This window comes from Macrobrachium nipponense, chromosome 20 (genome assembly GCF_015104395.2).
Source record: "Macrobrachium nipponense isolate FS-2020 chromosome 20, ASM1510439v2, whole genome shotgun sequence".
Taxonomy (NCBI): Eukaryota; Metazoa; Arthropoda; class Malacostraca; order Decapoda; family Palaemonidae; genus Macrobrachium; species Macrobrachium nipponense.
The window spans coordinates 51,130,328-51,150,264 of NC_061089.1; the positions used below are offsets into that span (position 1 = coordinate 51,130,328).

Genomic DNA, 19,937 nt, shown 5'->3' on the forward strand with positions numbered 1-19,937 from the left:
AAGACTCTTATAAGATTAATAGTGCTGAAGCAGCAGTCATTTTTAACAAAACATGTCTACGAGAGGGTCTCCTTCCGAAATAATAAATAATAATATAATAAATAATAATAATCTAATAATAAATAATAATAATAATAATAATAATAATAATAATAATAATAAATAATAATAATAATAAATAATGGGCCGACTAAAAGATTCCCTATCCAAAAATAAAATGGAATAAGAAATGAAGAAGAAGAACGACTATCAAAGTTCAGATTCGGGCATTCGGCATCAAATTCACTCAGTTCAGCAGTAGCTGGCTGTTTGTGTGGAAGTGAAGGTGTTCTGCTTACGCTTACTCTGATTAACTCGGTTGGTTTTTCCTTACCCCTCTTTGGACGAAAATGTGATTATATTGGACAATTACGCTTCAAATACTTTGAGCGCCATGCCTCCAATAACGGTTCCAGTGTCGCCTCGAGTGTTTAAGGCCATCGAGAAGTCCGACATCCACACCTTAGCCTTCTGCAGGGAGGAAGAGATCCGTCCGATCCTGCCATGTCTCGTCCGGATGAGTCTGATCGCGCCCTTGGATCACTCCGAGGAATGCATCGCCGGACGGAAGGTTATACTGAGAATACTGTCTGGGATAGAAGTGGTCAACTCCCTAGTGGCTCTTCTTTCTATCGACTTCCCGGCACTTGAAGTGGATGTCAAAAAAGAGCAGCAACTGAGGTAGGAATTACCTACCTAGCCTTCCGTGAGGTTAGGTTATTCAATGACGATAGTAAGTGAGGTTACCCTAAGGTCGGTTTTGATGTATTTGACCATAAAAAATGGTAGAACTAGGGTATCGAACTGCATTAGGTAGTAGGTAAATTTTTACAACAGTTCCAACTTCATTTTTCTTAAATTATACTACCTAGCTAGCCTACTACCTATAGGTAGGTAGGTAGTAGGTACCTAGTACTTAGTATAATTTAGTAGCCTAGAATGTTATTTTCTTGAGTGTTTTAATGTCATTTGAGTGATTATGATAGTAATACACGTGGGAAAGGAGTTGTTTTTGAGTTATTACTGTGCACCCGTACTAGATCTAGTACATCCAACAAAAAAACACTCATTCCCACATTTAGTCCTTTATTTTACCTATCATAATTATTCAAAACACATTAAAACACAAAGAAATACCTAGGCTAATTAAGTATAAACAAAGGATACCATTCTAACCTAACCTAACCTAACCTAGGTACTAACCCAGTAGGCCGTGTTACTTGGCTTGGGGCTCCATCCCCCCAGACACCATCCTAACCTAAGATAACCATGTAGGCGGAGGTGCATAGCCTAGCGGCGGCTTCCCCTCCATCCCAAACCCCGGCATTTATTTGCTGTGCTTCTTGCTGTCGATTGTGACTTCAGTCTCATCATCGTAGTCATCAGTAAAATTGCAATATTTTCTTTTTCTCTCTTTTATCAGAAACATGGTAGTACCTAACCGGAACACTCCATGTTGCCTTAAAGAATCGATGCATGGTGGTTCATATTAATAAAAAATTATGAAATTAACTGAAAATAACCAAAATTATTGGAGGAACATGACTGGACATATGTGGTTCATTTTCATGGAAAGGACTTGAAACCAAATGACAAGAGAAAATGTCTGACACCTAAAATTTTCCCCGGGTCACATGACACCGAGACATAGCATAACTAACCATAATGCGGTTTTAAGTTAATACAAACCTAGTGAAATATTAGGAGAAACAAACTCTTATCAGAGCACTGACTGTGTCAGTGTTAAAAAAACACTTAGAAATTTTTTGAGGATTGTGATTACCTAGATATATATATATCTATATATATATATATATATATATATATATATATATATTCTATATTTATCTCATTATAGTATCTATCTATATTATATATATATAGTATATAGTAATATATATATATATATATATATATATTATATATACTAATATATATATATATATATATATATGGTTATATATATATAAATTATATATATATATATAGAATAATATTTAATATATATATATATATATATATTATTATATATATTATATATATAATATATATATATATATATAGATAGGATATATATATAATCTATATATATATATATATAATAATATATATTAATATATATACTATATATTATATATATATATATACTGATTGTGTATTTTCTCCAAAAAATGTTCAGAGACTAAGTTTTAGGCTAATTGGTTAATCTAAGCAATAGTGGTGTTGTCAGTTATTTCCTTGGTGATTGACTTGCTCTGCAGTGTTTTAGTTGCAAATTGAGCGTGTTTTATGTATGCTGGCAATCCTGGAATGTTATTGCACATGTGCGGTGTCATAGGGAGTTTTGTATCAAAATGGAGTTTCCTTCACCGGGGGTCCGTCAATGGGCCCCTGGCTAAGTAACGCGGCCTACTATACTCGGTTTTTTTTCCATCTGTCCACCCGCCTTTGGTGTTTGCGCATGGTAACACTGCGTCCCGGGCTTTAGATGTTACACTCGGCTTACATTCAACAATAATAACTATTCCATATTTCGAATATTAACGGAGTAATTCGCAATGCAGTAAATTATTAAAACACTTTTCAGAAAGAAATGTACACCCAAGATCCTTTAATTTACCTAAAACTTACACATAGTGTAACTATCTAAAGTCCGGGACGCAGTGTTACCATATGCAAACACCACAGGCGGGTGTACAGATGAAAAAAAAAACAGAGTATAGGTTAGGTTAGGTCAGCCAATCCTTTTTGAACATATGGCTACCTTATGACTTCCAGGGTGGCCATCATAACAACATGTCCATTCTCTCTTCCTGTGTTTTGCCCCACCCAGGTAATAATCCGTGCTGAGTTGCCTTGGTGTATGGATGGAACCATTCCAGTGTCCCTGATAAAGATGTGAGGGTCAATAATAATTAACTGACAATAAATGACATCACTAACTTTTATCAGCAACACTAAAAGGACGTACGTATAGGGAAAATCAATTTCCTAGATACTATCAAACTATGCAGAGCTGTTCCCTAGTTTTTACCTAAAAAAAGCATGTTTATGTTCTCTGGTGTTGACTGCATGGTTAATCTATATGCAATATCACACCTTTGTAGTCTCAAAAGCTTTTTAGTGTCAATTTCCATTTCTGTGCTCAATAACCTCACAGGTCTCAGTGCTTTTGCCTCTTATTTTATATTTTATCTATTTGTCTATCTAACATGCCTTTGGGGGAAGTCCAGTAGGCTAGGAAGCATAGTTTTTTGGTGGCAGGAGAACAAACTGAGTGAACAACTGACTGTGACATTACTATCACATTCTAATGAAAGCTAACCTAACGGAGGATGTCTAGTCTACTCTTGCCTGAGGAGGTGATGTTTCCATGCTAACCTAATCCATTTGTTGAAAGTTCCTCCTGGACTGTGTAGCAATAGGTTGAGGAGTATTAATCAGTCTGTTTGTTCCTACATGATATATAAACTCTCTATCCTTTACATTAAGGAATTAGTACTTTACGGTGAAGCTGGAACATGGCTGTTAAAGTCTTAACCCTCTTACGCTGAAGCCCTAAAAATCAAAACGTCTCCCGTATGCCGGGCCCGGTTGGGAGTGAGCGCGGAAGTGGAAAAAATAATTTTTTCAAAAAATCACAGCGCGCGTTAGTTTGAAGATTAAGAGTTCATTTTTGGCTCCTTTTTTTTGTCATTGCCTGAAGTTTAGAATGCAACCATCAGAAATGAAAAATAATATCATTATCATATGTAAATAATGCGATGTATGGTAGCGAAAAAAAAAAAATTCATACATAATTGTATTCAAATCACGCTGTGCAGAAAAACGGTCAAAGCTAACCAGTTACTTTTTTTGCGTTGTATTGTGCACTAAATTGCGATCATTTTGATATATAATACATTGTAGAACAATAAAAGCAACACCGGAAAAATATTATCACAAAATGATGTACGAATTCGTAACGCGCGGACGTAAAAAAATATTTTTTTCAAAAATTCACCGTAAATCACAATATTGTTCTAGAGACTTCCAATTTGTTTCAAAATTAAGACAAATGATTGAATATTATGATACGCAAGAGTTTTAGATTAAAATTGCAGATTTTGACCATTTCGGACGAGTTAAAGTTGACCGAATGTCAAAATTTTATATATATTTTTTTTTATATGCCACATATTTCGGAAATGGAAACAGCTACAACCTTTAATTATTTTTTGTTGTATTCTTCATGAATTTGCGCACATTTTGATATATGAAACTCTATAAAACGGCTAATATGAAAAGGAGCAAATATTAGGATAATGCGATCTACGCATTTCGGAGATTTTCGGCCGCGAAGCGCTGCGCGGAGGGAAGAAAGAATATTTTTTTCAGAAATTCACCATAAATCACAATATTGTTCTGAGACTTCAAATTTGCTTCAAAATGAAGATAAATAAATGAATATTACTAAGCCGTAAGAGATTTACCTTACAATTACGTTTTTCGACCATTTCGATTGCGTCAAAGTTGACTGTACGTAGTTTTTTTTCCAATTATCGTAATTTATATGCAGATATTTCAGAAATGAGAAAAGCTACAACCTTTAATTATTTTTTGTTGTATTCTTCATGAATTTGCGCACATTTTGATATATGAAACTCTATAAAATGCTAATATGAAAAGGAGCAAATATTATGGATAATGCGATCTACGCATTTCGGAGATTTCGACCGCGAAGCGGCGTGCGGGAGGGAAGAAAGATATTTTTTTTTTTCAGAAATTCACCATAAATCACAATTTTATGTATGACACTTACCTGGCAGGTATATATAATAGCTATATTCTCTGTTCCACCTGGCAGAAATTTTCAAACTCGCGGCAATCGCTAGTAACCTATTAGTAGTTCAGGCAACCACCACCCCGTTACCGTGGCGCTAGCGCTAGGAACCGTTCCCAATTGGCCGATTTTCTCTGCCAGCCGAACCGGCAACATTGTTGGGTGTTCCCTGCTAGAATTTTTCATTCTCGTTGCTGACTGATCTTGGATTTTGGTATTGTACTCGGAAACGTTAGCTTGGCATTCGCTTTGGATTGTTCTTTAAGATGTCTGACTCTGGAAGTATGTTTAGAGTGTGTGTAAAAGAGGGGTGTAAGGTAAGACTGCCGAAAGCTTCGGTCGACCCTCATACCGTTTGTAAGAAATGTAGGGAGAATGTGTGTACTTGGGAGAATAGATGCATTGAATGTGAGAATTTATCAGAGAAGGAATGGAAGGTCTTTATGAAATATGTTGAGAGACTTGAGAAAGATCGTGTAAGGAGATCTGTTTCTCGTAGTGAGAAGTCAAATTCTTCGAGTAAAAGGAGTGATTGTATTTCCTCTCCAGCTCCTTCTAATGTAGAATTGGTAGTTCCTTCTCCCCAGGTATCTCCTGCGCCCGCTGCTGTATCGGAGGAGACGAACGATACAAATATTGTGAAAGTGTTCTGCTGCCCTTGCGTCCATGGGCGACCAGATACAGCGACTTACAGACAAAGTTAGTGCTTTCGATGTCAGTGAAAGTGTAGTGGAGGGGGCGTCTGATCGTCTCTCTCGTGCTCCTAGACCTAGACCTCTGTCAAGCTCCCAGACCCAAGGAGAAGGCATGTCGACAGTCGAAGGGAGGTGAGAGATTTTTGTTTTTTTGCCACGGTCAGGCGTCCCTTCGAACAGTCCTGTTGCAAGTTCCCAGGCTGTTGCAGTTCGCCGCAGAAAAGGCGTAACTGGGAAGTGTGCGTCCTCGGGAAGTTCGACTTCCGAGCGAGAACGTAGGTATGCAGTGGTGTCTCGCCCACTCAAGAGGACGTTCAGGACGTCAACGGCTCTCGAGAGACAGGCGCAAGACAGTGAGGCTTGGAGTAGTCCTGAGGTGTTGTCATCCTCGGAAGACGGGGACGCAGTTGCCGATCAAGAGAAAAGGATTTTTTCGTACTAGAGGAGGACGCAGGACGCACTGGTGATATACGTCCGTCTCGGCATGTATTTCCATGGGAGATTCGCCTCCATCTTCTTATGTATCCTCCCCTCGTATTTCTCCGTCGGGTAGAGTACAGGATCGCTCTCCTTTAGGTCGCAGTCCAGCTCGTAATCCTCATCCTTCGTCGTCTACCATGCAGGAGGATAGTACGAAGCATTTCTTACGGGAAATGCAGTCCAAGTTGGCAGTGCTGGTGAAGTCTTGGGATGCTACTGAACAACCATCTTCGAGGCGTAAGGACGATTTCCTTCCCATTAAGTCTTCTAAAAGGGAAGACAAGGACGCATTCGCCGAGGACGCAGGGCGGACTGGCGCTAGGAGGAAGGTAGTTTCCGAAGAAGCAGGACGCAAACGGCAGGACGCAGACCAATGGTGGACGCATGCGACAGAAGGCAGGCGTTTCTAAGATGGACGCAGGACGCAGGCGCAGACATCGAGAGGCGGCCAGGACAGCCACGCATCGGTAGCCGCAGGACGCAGGCGGCAAGACATCGAGAGGCGGCAGGACGCCGATGCCTCGCTAAGCCGCAGGACGCAGGCGGCAGGACGCTAGTCCGTCAACGAAGCGTTCAATAACGACGACTTACTTGCAAGATATTTCTCAGCAGAAGAAGAGTTGGAAGTAATTGAAGAAAAGAATACAGAACCTTCGTCAGATTATAAGGTTCTGACTTCACGTCTTATTGCTGTTTTTGAGGGGAGTTTTAAACCGACAGCTCCGGTTTATCCCCCTTATCACAGTTTTCCAACTACTAGGACTCCAAAGAAGTCCTCCTTCCTGAAAATGACGATGTCAATTTCGGCGAAGAGGCCCTTCAACGGTGAATGACTGGATTGAAGGACAAGAAGAAGCGGGAAAATACTCGTTTGTTTTCCTCCAGCTAAGTTAGCTTCTAAATCAGGAGTATGGTACGCTACGGAAAGTGGGAGTAAAGTTATTAGGTCTAGCCTGGGAGTACCTGCCTCCTCCCAGGGGGACTTCTCCAGTATAGTGGACAGCTCACGCAGACAGGCGTTACAGTCGGCCAAGGTCTGGTGGACGTCTTCGAATTTGACCATCTATTTAAAGGGATTTTTAGGACCTTTCGAAGTCTTTAATTTCTTTAGATTGGTCTTTGGGAGCGCTAGCGAATTCCATAGGAGAAGAGGTAATTCGCAGGACTTAGAAACAGCTAAGAGCATTATGTCCTGCATGGATAAGGCTCTTAGAGACGGAACGAATGAGCTGGCTTCGTTATTCACAGCATGGAGTGCTTAAGAAAGAGATCGCTGTTGTTGTTTCGTTTCGCCTCAAAGGAGTTTCTAACCTCTCAAAAATCGAGTTACTGTTCTCTTTCCGAAACCTTTCGAAACAGCTGTTTCCTTCAGAGGTGATTAGGGATCTAGCCTCTATCCCTTTCGCAAAAGAAAGCACTCAAGATCTTCTTTCGTCTTCGTTAAGAAGTTTCTTACCAACCAAGTTGGTGAAGAAGAACGCCAAAGGAGACTAGACCGTCGCAACAGCCCTTTCGGGAAGAACATTCGCTCGACCCGCCTTTAGGGGTAGTAAGAGTACCTTACCCGCGAAAAGAGGAGCCAAGACTCCCTCTAAAGAATGAGAACTCGGTCCTCCACGACGACGAAGGTGGGAGCCAGACTTCAATGTTTTTGGAAGTTTTGGCACAAATGAAGGCAGATCCCTGGGCTGTCAACGTAGCTCGGGAAGGATACAAGATTCCTTTCGTGAAAAGACCTCCTCTCTCGCAACATCTCCGAGAGCCCTCGGGGCAAATTACAACGATCTAGAGAAGAAAGCGGCTCTGTGGAGCAAGTAGCTTCCATGCTAGAGAAAGGAGCAATAGAACCTGTTCTGGATCACGAATCTCCGGGATTTTACAACCGTCTGTTCCTGGTTGCAAAGTCCTCGGGAGTTGGAGGCCAGTGCTGGACGTAAGTCAACTGAATCTTTTCGTAGAAAAGTACCAAGTTCACTATGGAGACGAACGATTCAGTACTGGCAGCGGTACGTCCAGGGGACTGGATGGCGACTCTGGACTTACAAGACCGCATACTTTCATATTCCGATTCATCCAGGAAGCAGAAGTTATCGTAAGGTTTGTGATTCAGGACAGGGTTTCCTTTCAGTTCAAGGCCCTATGCTTCGGCCTTTGCACAGCCCCCTCAAGTATTCACAGGATGATGTCCCATGTGGCGAGATGGCTACATTTAAGAGGGGATCAGAGTGTCTTTGTATCTGGAACGACTGGTTGATAAAAGATCCCAGTCGAGAAGTCAATGTCTGGAGGACGTGAGTCAAACATTGGACTTAGCAAAAGACCTAGGTCTGGTAGTGATATGGGAAAGTCCCATTTGAGGCCCCAACAACAGATAGTTTATTTGGGATTCAGATATCGGCAGTGGACTTTTCGGGCTTTCCGTCCCCGAAAGGCAAGCCCAATGCATTCAGAAGGGTGCAGGATTTTGTTTTCTAAAGAAAGACCGATGCTCTGCAAGAGAGTGATGAGTCTACTGGGCACACTCTCTTCCATAGAGAGTTCATTTTCTTTAGGAAGACTGCACATGAGACCTCTTCAGTTTTTTTTCCTGAAGGATTCATGGCCAAGACAAATCGCAACCGGATTCCTTCCAGTTTCTAATTCCGATCGAAGTAAAGGAGGAATTAAGGTGGTGGCTAACTCCAGGCAGGTTAGCAAGAGGGATGTTCGCTTCAGCAGAAGAACCCAGACCTCGTCTTGTTTTCCGACGCGTCGGTATGCGGGTTGGGGAGCGACATTAGGCCCTCAAGAGGTGTCGGGACTTTGGAACAGGACGAAACAAAGTGGCACAATAAACAGGAAGGAACTGTTGGCAATTTTCTTGGCTTTGAAGCACTTTCAGAGAGTTGATTCGAAACAAGACAGTGCAGGTCAACTCGGACAACACCACGGTCTCTGGCATATATTCGGAAGCAAGGGGGAACTCATTCTTTTTCCCCGCCCCTTTACAATCTGGCAAAAGAAATTCTGCTTTGGGCAGAAGAGGAAAAGGTCGTGATACTCACCAGGTTTATACAAGGAGAGAAGAACGTGGGTGCGGACCTGTTGAGCAGGAGAGAGCAACTTCTCTCGACGGAGTGGACGTTGCACATGGAGGTTTGCCAAGACCTGTGGAGTTGTGGGGCCGTCCGGTAGTGGATCTGTTTGCGACAGCCAGAACAAAGAGGTTACCAACATATTGCTCTCCGATTCCAGACCAGGAAGCAGTGGCGGTATATGCATTCCTGATGGATTGGTCAAACTTAGATCTGTACGCTTTCCTCCGTTTCAAGGTGCTGGGAAAGTGATGAAGAAGTTCAGGGATAGCAAAGGAACGAGGATGACCTTAATAGCCCCGTTTTGGCCGGCCCAAAGTTGGTTCACAGAGGTACTGGAATGGACGGTAAGATACGCCCAAGGGCTCCTTCCTCTAAGAGTAGATTTACTCAGACAACCCCACTTCGACTGGTTTCACAAGAATACCCTCGCTCTCGGTCTGACTGCGTTCAGACTATCGAACGTCTGTCAGAGTGAGGGATATTCTAGAGAGGTGGCCAGTGCAGTGGCTAGAGCCAGAAGAACATCCACAATCACGGTGTATCAGTCCGAAGTGGACATTTCCGGAAGTGGTGTAAAAACAGGAAAGTGTCTTCATCCAGTACCTCTGTACCCAAATTGCAGATTTCCTTCTTTACTTGAGGAAGGAATTACACTTGTCAGTTTTCGACAATTAAGGTTATAGAAGTATGCTAACCTCAGTGTTTAAGACACTGGGTCTAGACATCTCGATAACCTAGATCTGAGAGAATCTGATTAGGTCGTTTGGGACGAAGAAACAATCAGAAGGCAGGCCACCTGCGTGGAACCTGGATGTGGTCTTGAAGTATTTAACTTCTAGCAAATTCCGAACCGTTAGAGGAATCCTCTCTGAGAGATCTTGCTAAGAAGACTATCTTTTTAGTAGCATTGGCAACTGCTAAAAGAGTGAGTGAGCTTCAGGCCATATCGAAGAAGGTGGGATGGAGACACGGTCAATGCAGTGTGTTTCATTCCAAGAAGGTTTCTTGGTCCAAGAATGAGGATCCAGCTAATCCTTGGCCAAGATCCTTTGAAGTTGTGGGTCTAGCTGAATTGGTCGGTAACGAGCAAGAAAGAGTTCTCTGCCCAGTGAGAGCGTTAGATGTTTATATAGAAAGAACAAGAGTTTATCAGAGGGAGGTCTGATGCTCTGTGGTGTTCAGTAAGACCCCACTAGACCCATGACGAAGAACGCTCTAGCCATTCTTCATGAGAGAATTAATTAAAGAGGCTCATATGTTTGTGTGAAGAGCAGAGCTTTGGTATTTTGAAAGTGAAGGCTCATGAAGTCAGGGCAGTGGCGACTTCATTAGCTTTTAAAAAGAATTTAGCCCTCAATGGAAATTATTGAATCAACATATTGGAGAACTAATTCAATATTTTGCGTCTCATTATCTGAGGACGTTCAGACAACCTTCGATAATTGTCAGACGCTAGGTCCATAACGTTGTCCTCGGGTACAGTATTGGGCAAAGGAGTTACTACCCCATAACCTTCTTGTAAGCTAGTTGATTTTAGTAGGTGATGGTGTTTTGTGTTTATTGGTCGTCTGAGAAAAAGGATGCGGTACTTTCTCAGTCGTGTTAGTATTATCTGGTGATGGTGTGTGTGTAGTTCAGGTAAATATCTGTTACTAGCTTGAATGCCGTGGCATAAGAGGGCTGTAAGGATCTGTCAACACATTGGTCACGTCCAGTTGTCAGTTCCAGTCTTAGCTTCTTCAACATACAGGACACTTCCTTGTTGGAGAGCTACTAAGGTTTAAGCAGCTTAGAGGCAGGACCTATGAAGTCAGCTACCTTAGCAGGTAAGGAACCTGGAGTTTTAATAATATTTTAATAATATTTTTATACTCTAAGAATGTTGCTGTCCTTGACCCACCTCCAAATGTGTCAATCAGCCTATATATATACCCTGCCAGGTAGTGTCATACATTAAAATGAAGTTTTTTTATGATAAAACAAAGTTTATGTATACACCTGGCAGGTTATATATAATTTAATTCCCACCCGCCTCCCCTCAGGGGACAGTTCAGAGAAAATCTGGCCCAATGGGAACGGTTCCTAGCGCTAGCGCCACGGTAACGGGGTGGTGGTTGCCTGAACTACTAATAGGTTACTAGCGATTGCCGCGAGTTTTTTGAAAATTTCTGCCAGGTGGAACAGAGAAATATAGCTTATTATATACCTGCCAGGTAAGTATACATTAAACTTTGTTTTATCATAAAAACTTCATATTGTTCTAGAGACTTCAAATTTGTTTTCAAAATGAAGATAACTAATGAATATTCTAGACCGTAAGAGATTTAGCTTACAATTACGTTTTTTCGACCATTTCGATTGCGTCAAATTTGACCGTACGTAGTTTTTTTTTTTTTTCCAATTATCGTAATTTATATGCAGATATTTCCAGAAATGAGAAAAGCTACAGCCTTTAATTATTTTTTGTTGTATTGTCATGAATTTGCGCACATTTTAGAATATATGAAACTCTATAAAACGGCTAATATGAAAAGGAGAAAATATTAGGATAAGCGATCTACGCATTTCGGAGATTTTCGGACCGTGAAGCGGCGCGCGGAGGGAGAAAGATATTTTTTTCAGAAATTCACCATAAATCACAATATTGTTCTAGAGACTTCAAATTTGTTTCAAATGAAGATAAATAAATGAATATTACTAGGTCGTAAGAGATTTAGCTTACAATTACGTTTTTCGACCATTTCCATTGCATCAAAGTTTGACCGTACGTAGTTTTTTTTCCAATTATCGTAATTTTTATATGCAGGTATTTCAGAAATGAGAAAAGCTACAACCTTTAATTATTGTTTTTGTTGTATTCTTCATGAATTTTACGCACATTTTGATATATGAAACTGTATAAACGGCTAATATGAAAAAGAGGCAAATATTAGGATAATGCGATCTACGCATTTCGGAGATTTTCGGCCGCGAAGCGGCGCGCGGAGGGAAGAAAGATATTTTTTTTTCAAAAATTCACCATAAATCACAATATTGTTCTAGAGACTTCAATTTGTTTCAAATGAATATAAATAAATGAATATTACTAGGCCGTAAGAAGTTTAGCTTACAATTACGTTTTTCACATAAGTGACTTACCGAACAGTTACATAGCTTATAGCTTCTTACCTACGGCAGTCGAAATTCAAATTGTTGGCGCCAGCGGCGTTGCTATCTTAAGTAATAGGTGATACAATACCCGCCCAGCCCCTATCCGGGAACCCTGGGTACTGCTAGCCTTCTACCGTCAATTTTCGTTTCTGCCGCTCACCGGGGGTAACACCTGGTGAGATTTTCGCTGCAGTCTCCTGCGTCGCCATTTTGGAGTTTGGTTTTTGTTTTGGTGATGTACAAGTTTTTTGGTTTTTTCTTGCCAGTTTAGCTATCTCTATTCAGTTTTTTCGTCATTATTGCTAATTATGTCAGATTCTAGTTCATCTGCTGTAAGGTTTTTGCAGCGCTGGCTGCAACAAGATTAGCTAAGTTATGTCACGATCCGCACTCTAACGTGCACTAAATGCAGAGGACAAAATTGTAATGGTATGGATGTGACATAGTGATGAATGTAAAGAATTGGATGAACAGGGATGGAAGGCGGTTAGATCGCATGCTGATGGAAAATGGATGAAAGATAGGAAGAGGAAGGCAGCTCTTAGGGCTAGTAGTAACGAATAGGTTAGAAACTACTCCTGTTCCTTCTGAGACAAATAAGTCTTCTCTTGCCTCTCCTTTATTAGAGAATATTCTCCAATTAATAGTCCTCCTACTTCTCCTTTGATTACCCCTGTTCAAGTTGCCCATGTTTCCGACCCACCAACCATTGCCTTGCTTGAGTCTAAGATGGATAAAAAGTTCGAAGTGTTAGCTGAATCAGTTATGAAGTTAGGATGTCTTTTAAAGCTTTCGTAGATAGTACAGTGAAATCTAGTGCAGTGCAGTGTTAAAATGTTGCGCCTGAGGAGGCGTAGTCCGTTCCCCCTCGACTCCCAGACGAAGGTCACTGTCCCGCTCCCCCTCCCCCGCAACCGGGAGAAGACATACCGGAGGTCGTAAGGAGTCTGGGGGAGTTTGCCACGGTCAGCCGTCGACTCCGTCGACTCGCGGGTGTCGTCCAAAAGATGTGGAAAGGGTGTTAGTGTTTGTGATTTCTCTTCCGTCTGTCTTCTGATTCGGAAGTGCAATCGCCAGTGCGCAAAAGGCGAGGTGATTTGGTGTCTCGACCGTTTAAAAAGACATTCGATTCTTGCGGGTGATTCGTCACCGACTCCTGTTAAGAAGTCTAAGAGGCGGATTGGAGTCCTCAACCTTCGTGTAGTTTTGCTCCGGATGTGATATTTAGTGAATCTCCTCCGCAGTCGCATTTTTCGGCTAAAAGCAATGCTCTCGGACTAAACTTTGTGATAATTCACGATCGCTCGACTCTCCCAAGCGAGTCTCGGTCGCAGTTTCGGCTTCGGTCGCCTCATTCGACTCCGTATTACTGTCCAGAGAAGCCGTATCTTCTCGTCTTTGTTCGACTCCCCTCGCCGTGAGTCGATAGGAATTTCGACTGGTTGTTCGCCTGTGTCGACTCGTTGTGCGGAGACTTCACCTGTTTAGAAAGAATCGTTCTTCGACTGAAAGACCATCGACTTCTACAGTGTTAGACGATTCTACTTAGCTCCATTTAAGAAGCATTTCCAGGATCTTATGTTTTGTTGAAATCCTCCACCGGGTATAAACATAAGCCTGATTTCGACTCTGCTTCCGTGCAGTCTGAAGAGGAAGCTTTTGGATCAAGATGACAGGATTTCGTCGCTTATTCGAGTCTTCTTAAATTTTTCCTGTCCACTTATCCAGATTACTTTGAACCTGCTTCTCCTGTCTTCACCGCCTTCAATGTTCGTTAAAGATAGGAAGACAGCGTATTCGTGTACTACCTAAACTGGTTCTTTCTCAGTCCTCGAAGCAGGCCCTTAAGGAGTCAACAGAGTGGCTTTCTAAGAAGAGGGAAACAGGTAAGGCTTCGTTTTGCTTTCCCACCTTCTAAGCTTCAGAGTAAAGCGTATCGCTTCTACGCAACTGGAGAAGTTCCGTCTTTGGGAGTGTCTGCCTCCTCCCAGGGAGACTTCTCCGGTTTAGTGGACTCACACCGAAGAGCAGCTTTTTCGTCAGCTAAAATTTTGTTTTCTTCAGAGCTGGACCATTTGGTGAAGAATATTTTTAAAGTATTTGAGGTATTTAGTTTTTTGGACTGGACTATTGCCTCTTTAGCTCGCAAGATTGAAGACTGTCAGTCTTTAGAAGAAGATTTTGCCACAGACTGGTTAGGAGTTTCTGTCCTGTGCGGATAAGGCTGTTAGAGATGGTTCAGGAGAATTAGCAGCCCTTTTCACAATGGGAGTGATGAAGAAGAGAGAAAGGTGGTGTTCTTTCGTGTCTAAAGGAGTCACTAATAACCAGAAGTCGGCTCTCATGTTTGCTCCTCTCTGTAAATCTCATCTTTTCCCTGAAGAAACCATTCAACAAATTCTATCGGATTTAGAAAAGAAATCTACTAATGATCTCCTTCTTCAGTCTTCCAGACGTCCGAAAGAGCCTACTCCGACAGGAGCTAAGTCTTCTCCTCTTCAGAAGCATCCCTTTCGAGGGAATAACCTAAGTGGCAACGACCCAGGACTAATTTGCGTCCACAGTACAAGTCCTCAAGAAACCTCCCCCCAAACCCTTCGGACAAGTGAGAAGCCGTTCCTTCACGTGCAAGTAGGGGCAAGACTTCCATCTTTTTTGGGAAGAATGGAGTCGAAGAGGTGCAGAGCAATGGGTAGTTCAAGTTCTTCGAGAGGGATACTCGATTCCTTTTGTTTTAGATCCTCCTCTCTCCGATACACCATCAGCTTACAGCATATTCTCCAGGATCAGAGAGAGCTTTGGCGTTAGCAGCAGAGGTCAATGCACTCATCAAGAAGGGAGCAATAGAGGAAGTCCTCGACAGTTCTCAGGGATTCTACAACAGACTCTTTGTAGTTCCCAAAGCCTCGGAGGTTGAGGCCAGTGCTAGATGTAAGCGCATTGAACCTTTTTGTTGCTGAAGACAAAGTTCAATATGGAAACAAATCATTCTGTGATGTCGGCACTTCGCCCAGGCGATTGGATGGTGTCCCTGGACATGAAGGACGCCTACTTTCATGTCCCGATTCACCAGAGTTCAAAGAAGTTCCTGAGATTTGTGTTCGAAGGGAGGACGTATCAATTCAGAGCCCTTTGTTTCGGCCTTTCGACGGCCCCCTCAAGTATTTACTCGTGTTCTTGCTCCATTGGGGAAATGGCTGCATATGTTGGGCATAAATGCAGCATTTTACCTGGACGACTGGCTTCTCAGATCGGGTTCGAGGACACAGTGCGTGAAGGATTTACGGAAGACACTGTCATTACGAGGTCAATTGGGAATTCTCATCAACCTGAGAAGTCTCAATTAGTGCCGTCCCCAGAAGATCCCCTATTTGGGGATGATTCTGGACTCTCAGACTTTTCGGGTTTTTCTGTCCCCGAAAAGAATAGAATCTTGCCTCAAAAAATGGAGCCAATTCCTGAATTGTCAGTCCTCCTCCGCCTTGGAATGGATGAGTCTTCTAGGGACGTTATCATCAGAAGAGACGTTTGTAAAGTTGGGTCGTCTTCACATGAGATCTCTTCAGTTTTATCTCAAAGCGAGTTGGTGTCGGAAGTCTCAACCAGACACGTATTCGTTCCCAGTGTCGAAGAGATCAAGAACGACTTGAGATGGTGGATGTCGAGGGAAAGATTGCAAGAGGGTCTCTCCCTGACATTAAGGAACCCAGACGTAGAATTAACTCCGACGCATCGGACAGAGGTTGGGGAGCTCTCCTAGGGACCAACGATCTCAGGATTATGGTCAGAGAAAGAGAGGTTGAATCACATCACATGAAGGAGTTGAAGGCGATTTGGTTCGGTCTGCAAGCATTCGCTCCTTTTGGTCGTGGGAAAGAGAGTGGCAGTATACTCCGACAACACCACCGCTCTATCTTATATCAGGAATCAGGGAGGAACCCATTCATTCTCCTCAACAAAGTCGCAGAAGATCTCCTTCTTCTCTGGTCTCAAGATCGGGATATTTCCCTCGTTCCGAGGTTTGTACAGGGAAGTTAAATGTACTGGCAGACGAACTCAGTCGAGTAAACCAAGTTCTTCCCACGGAGTGGACATTGCAAGACAAAATTTGTCAGGAACTGTGGAAACTTTGGGGAAGACCTTCAGTGGATCTGTTTTGCCAACGTCGAGGAACAATCGACTTCCGATCTTTTGTTCCCAGTTCCAGATCCTCTTGCTTGGAAGGACCGAACGCAATGCTTCAGGATTGGACGGGTCTAGACGTTTACGCTTTCCCCCTTTCCCCCATTTGGAATGATCAGAGAGGTGTTGAACAAGTTCCTCTCACATCAAAATGTGTCAATGACGTTGGTAGCACCATTCTGGCCCAGGAAAGTGGGGTTTCCAGACCTTCTCAAGTTGGTTATAGACCATCCCAGACTTCTTCCTCAGTATCCTCGCTACTCAAACAGCCCCACTTCGACAGGTATCATCAGAATTGTCCGCTCTGTCACTGACAGGGTTCAGACTGTCCGGAAACTCGTCAGAGCGAAGGGGTTTTCTCGTAGAGCGGCAGAGGCTATTGCTAACTGTCGAAGAAGCTCTTCTGCCAAGCTTTACCAATCAAAGTGGGGAGTCTTTAGGACGTGGTGCAGAAGACATAATTTCTCGTCTTCTAAAACCTCTGTGACAGAAATAGCTGATTTTTTTTGCTGTACCTTAAAGAAGTTAAGAACTTGTCGGTATCGACAATTAAAGGGTACAGAGCTATGCTGTCCTCAGTGTTTAAGCTAGAGGGCTTGACATCTCCTCTAACCAGGATATTGGAGATTTAATTAAATCTTTTAATACAGTAAAAGTATCCAAGAAGGATAGTGTGGACTGGAACTTGGACGTAGTTTTAACTTTCTGATGTCTTCAGGATTCGAGCCACTTCGTGAAGCGTCTTTGAGAGATGTAACGAGGAAGGCACTTTTTCTCTTCGCTTTGGCTACAGCAGGAAGAGTGAGTGAGTTACAAGCCATCCACAAAGAGGTGGGTTCAAAATCGTAATGCGGTTTGTTCTTTTGTTAACGAATTTTTAGCAAAGAACGAATCTCCCTCTAACCCATGGCCTAAATCTTTTGTACTTAAGGGATTATCTAATATAGTGGGTCCGATGGACGAAGAATATTTACTATGTCCTGTCAGAGCTCTGAAATGTTACCTGTCAAGGACACAATCCGTTAGAGTAATTCCGACCGACTTTGGTGTTCGGTTAAGAATTCTGCAAAACCCCTCTCCGAACGCTATTTCGTTCTTTTTGAGAAGTCTGATACTGGAGTCACACTCTCAAGTCCAAGATCAGACTCTAAATGTGCTTAAGGTGAAAGCACATGAAATACGTGCAGTGGCGACATCCTTAAGCTTCAAGCACAATATGTCGCTTTCCTCGATTCTTCAATCTACGTTTTGGAGATCGAGATCTGTGTTCGCCTCATTTTACCTGAAAGAATGTAGAGGTTACCTATGATGTTGTTGTAAATTGGGTCCTTTGTCGGTAGCGGGCATGGTGTTTGGAAAGGAAACATAGGGGAACTTTCTATCCTCTACTGTCTCCTCGCCTTGTTATAGGTTGTGAGTCGTGGCAGACTGGAGGCTCATAGTACTTTGGAGAACCTCCAGATCTTATTTATTACTTTTGAGTATGTCATTATTTTTGTATAGGTGATGGTCTGTTGTTTTTTATCTGGTTTCTGAAGCCCAGGGCAAGGGCATTATCTGTTTTCATACATTCAACTTACCTGTCAGATATATACATAGCTATAGACTCCGTCGTTCCCGACAGAATTTCAAATTTCGCGGCACTCGCTACAGGTAGGTCAGGTGATCTACCGCCCTGCTCTGGGTGCAGGGCTAGGAACTATTCCCGTTTTTCTAATCATATTCTCTCTGTCGCCGGCTGTATCAAACATTGTTGTTACTTCCTCCTGACTAGAAATTCGTTTTTCGCAAAGCTTTTGATCATCTCTCGCTGATATTTGGTGACGTACTTGGATCGTTGTTTGGCATTCGCTATCGTGGACTGTTTTTTTGGACTTGGTTTTTGGATTTTGTGAATATGTCTGATTCTAGTGTTAGTTTTCAGAGTGTGTGTGAATGAGGGCTGTAAGGTGAGGATTCCGAAAGCTTCGGTAGATCCTCACACTAGTTGTAGAGGGTGTAGAATGGTTGAATGTTCAATTGAGAATACGTGTAATGAATGTGAGATCTGAGTGCACAAGAGTGGAAGAATCTAACTTCTTACTTGAAGAAGTTTAGAGAGAGATAGAGAGAGAACCCAAAATAGAAGGTCTGCCTCTCATGATTTACTTTCTAGCTCTGTAGCTTCTTCCTATGATGATAATGACCATTCTGTTTCAGCCCGTTACACAATGGCTAATCCCTCTAGTTTCGGCTTCGGAAATAGCAGAACTTAGAGCTTTCCCTTCAGAAAATGCAGGAAAAAGTCGCAGCATTGGAAGGTAAGGAAAGTGAATGTGGCAGTGGATATTAGTGTCCCCAGTGTAGTGGAGGGGCGTCTGGTCGTCTCTTCTGCGACGCTCCCAGGCCTAGACCTCTTCCAAGCTCCCTGGCCCGGAGGAGAAGGAAAGTCGAAAGCCGTACGGGGGTTGTGGAGAATCCCCAACGATCAGGCGTCCCTTCGGCAGAATCGATCGTATCGACTGCTAAGACCGCTATAAGAGGGTCCTACGAGAGTGCTTTTCGTCGTCCGAGTTCGCCTTCTCCAGAAGAGGGTGGAAAGAGTCGAATCTTTCCCGTCCTTTGAAGAGGAGTATGCAAGAGCCTGCCAGGCGCCAGGCGCCTGCTGAACATGAGATCAATTCGAGTCCCGAGCGCTTCTCGGAAGGAGGAGCGCCTTCGGTAGTAAAGAGGGCGAGAATACAGTCAAACTCTGGGACTGGAGGAGATCCTAGAGCGCCTTACAGATCTCCCTCTCCTAATTCGGAAGATTCCTCAACCAAGAAAATTTTGAAGAATATGCAAGAGCAATTAGCCTTGCTAGTAGGAACTCGTTATAAGGAGCCTACTCGTAAGAAGGATGATAGGCTTCCTATTAAAAGATCTAAAGAACTATCTCCTGCCAGGCGCGACGCATCCTTCAGGGGAGTTGTCGCTCAGGCGGCCATCTCTGGGGGGGGGGGCGGTGCGCTAGACAGGCGAGAAGTAGGAAAGGAAGCTACTCCTGTCAAGAGTAGGGCGCCAACCAGAAGCCAGACTCCGAGTAGGCGTAACGAGCCAGGACAACATTCAAGATCTTCATTCAAGCGCCAAGAGCTGGATGAAGAAGAAGATCCTGTTAGGAGTAGAGCACTTATAAGACGGAAAGCGCCTACTAAACATCAGACGGATACTCCTCCCAAGCACCAGGAGTATTCTGAACTAAATACTCCTCCCAGGCACCAGGGTATTCCGAAGATTATACTCCTCCCAGGCGCCGGAGTTTTACGAAGCTTATATCCTCCCAGGCGCCAGATATGCGGAACTTAATACTCCTACCACGCGCCAGGAGTATTATGAACATAATGCGCCTACGAGGCGCCAGGCGCCTGCTGAAAGCCAGGAGTATTCGAGGCGCTTTGCGCCTGCCAGGCGCCAGGCGCTGATGAAAAGTGCGCCTGCCAGGCGCCAGGCGCCTGATGAAAATGCGCCTGC

The 19,937-nt window shown here is 43.0% G+C and overlaps 1 protein-coding gene across 1 annotated transcript in view; it reads left to right on the forward strand.

Annotated features, from left to right (window-relative positions):
* The first annotated feature begins 392 nt into the window (after nt 1–392).
* Nucleotides 393–19,937, forward strand: part of LOC135220198 (integrator complex subunit 2-like) — a 100,562-nt gene continuing 81,017 nt past the window's right edge. Inside the window, 1 exon segment of the mRNA XM_064257483.1 lies at nt 393–720. Coding sequence (XP_064113553.1) covers nt 434–720 — 287 coding nt within the window. The 5' untranslated portion in view covers nt 393–433.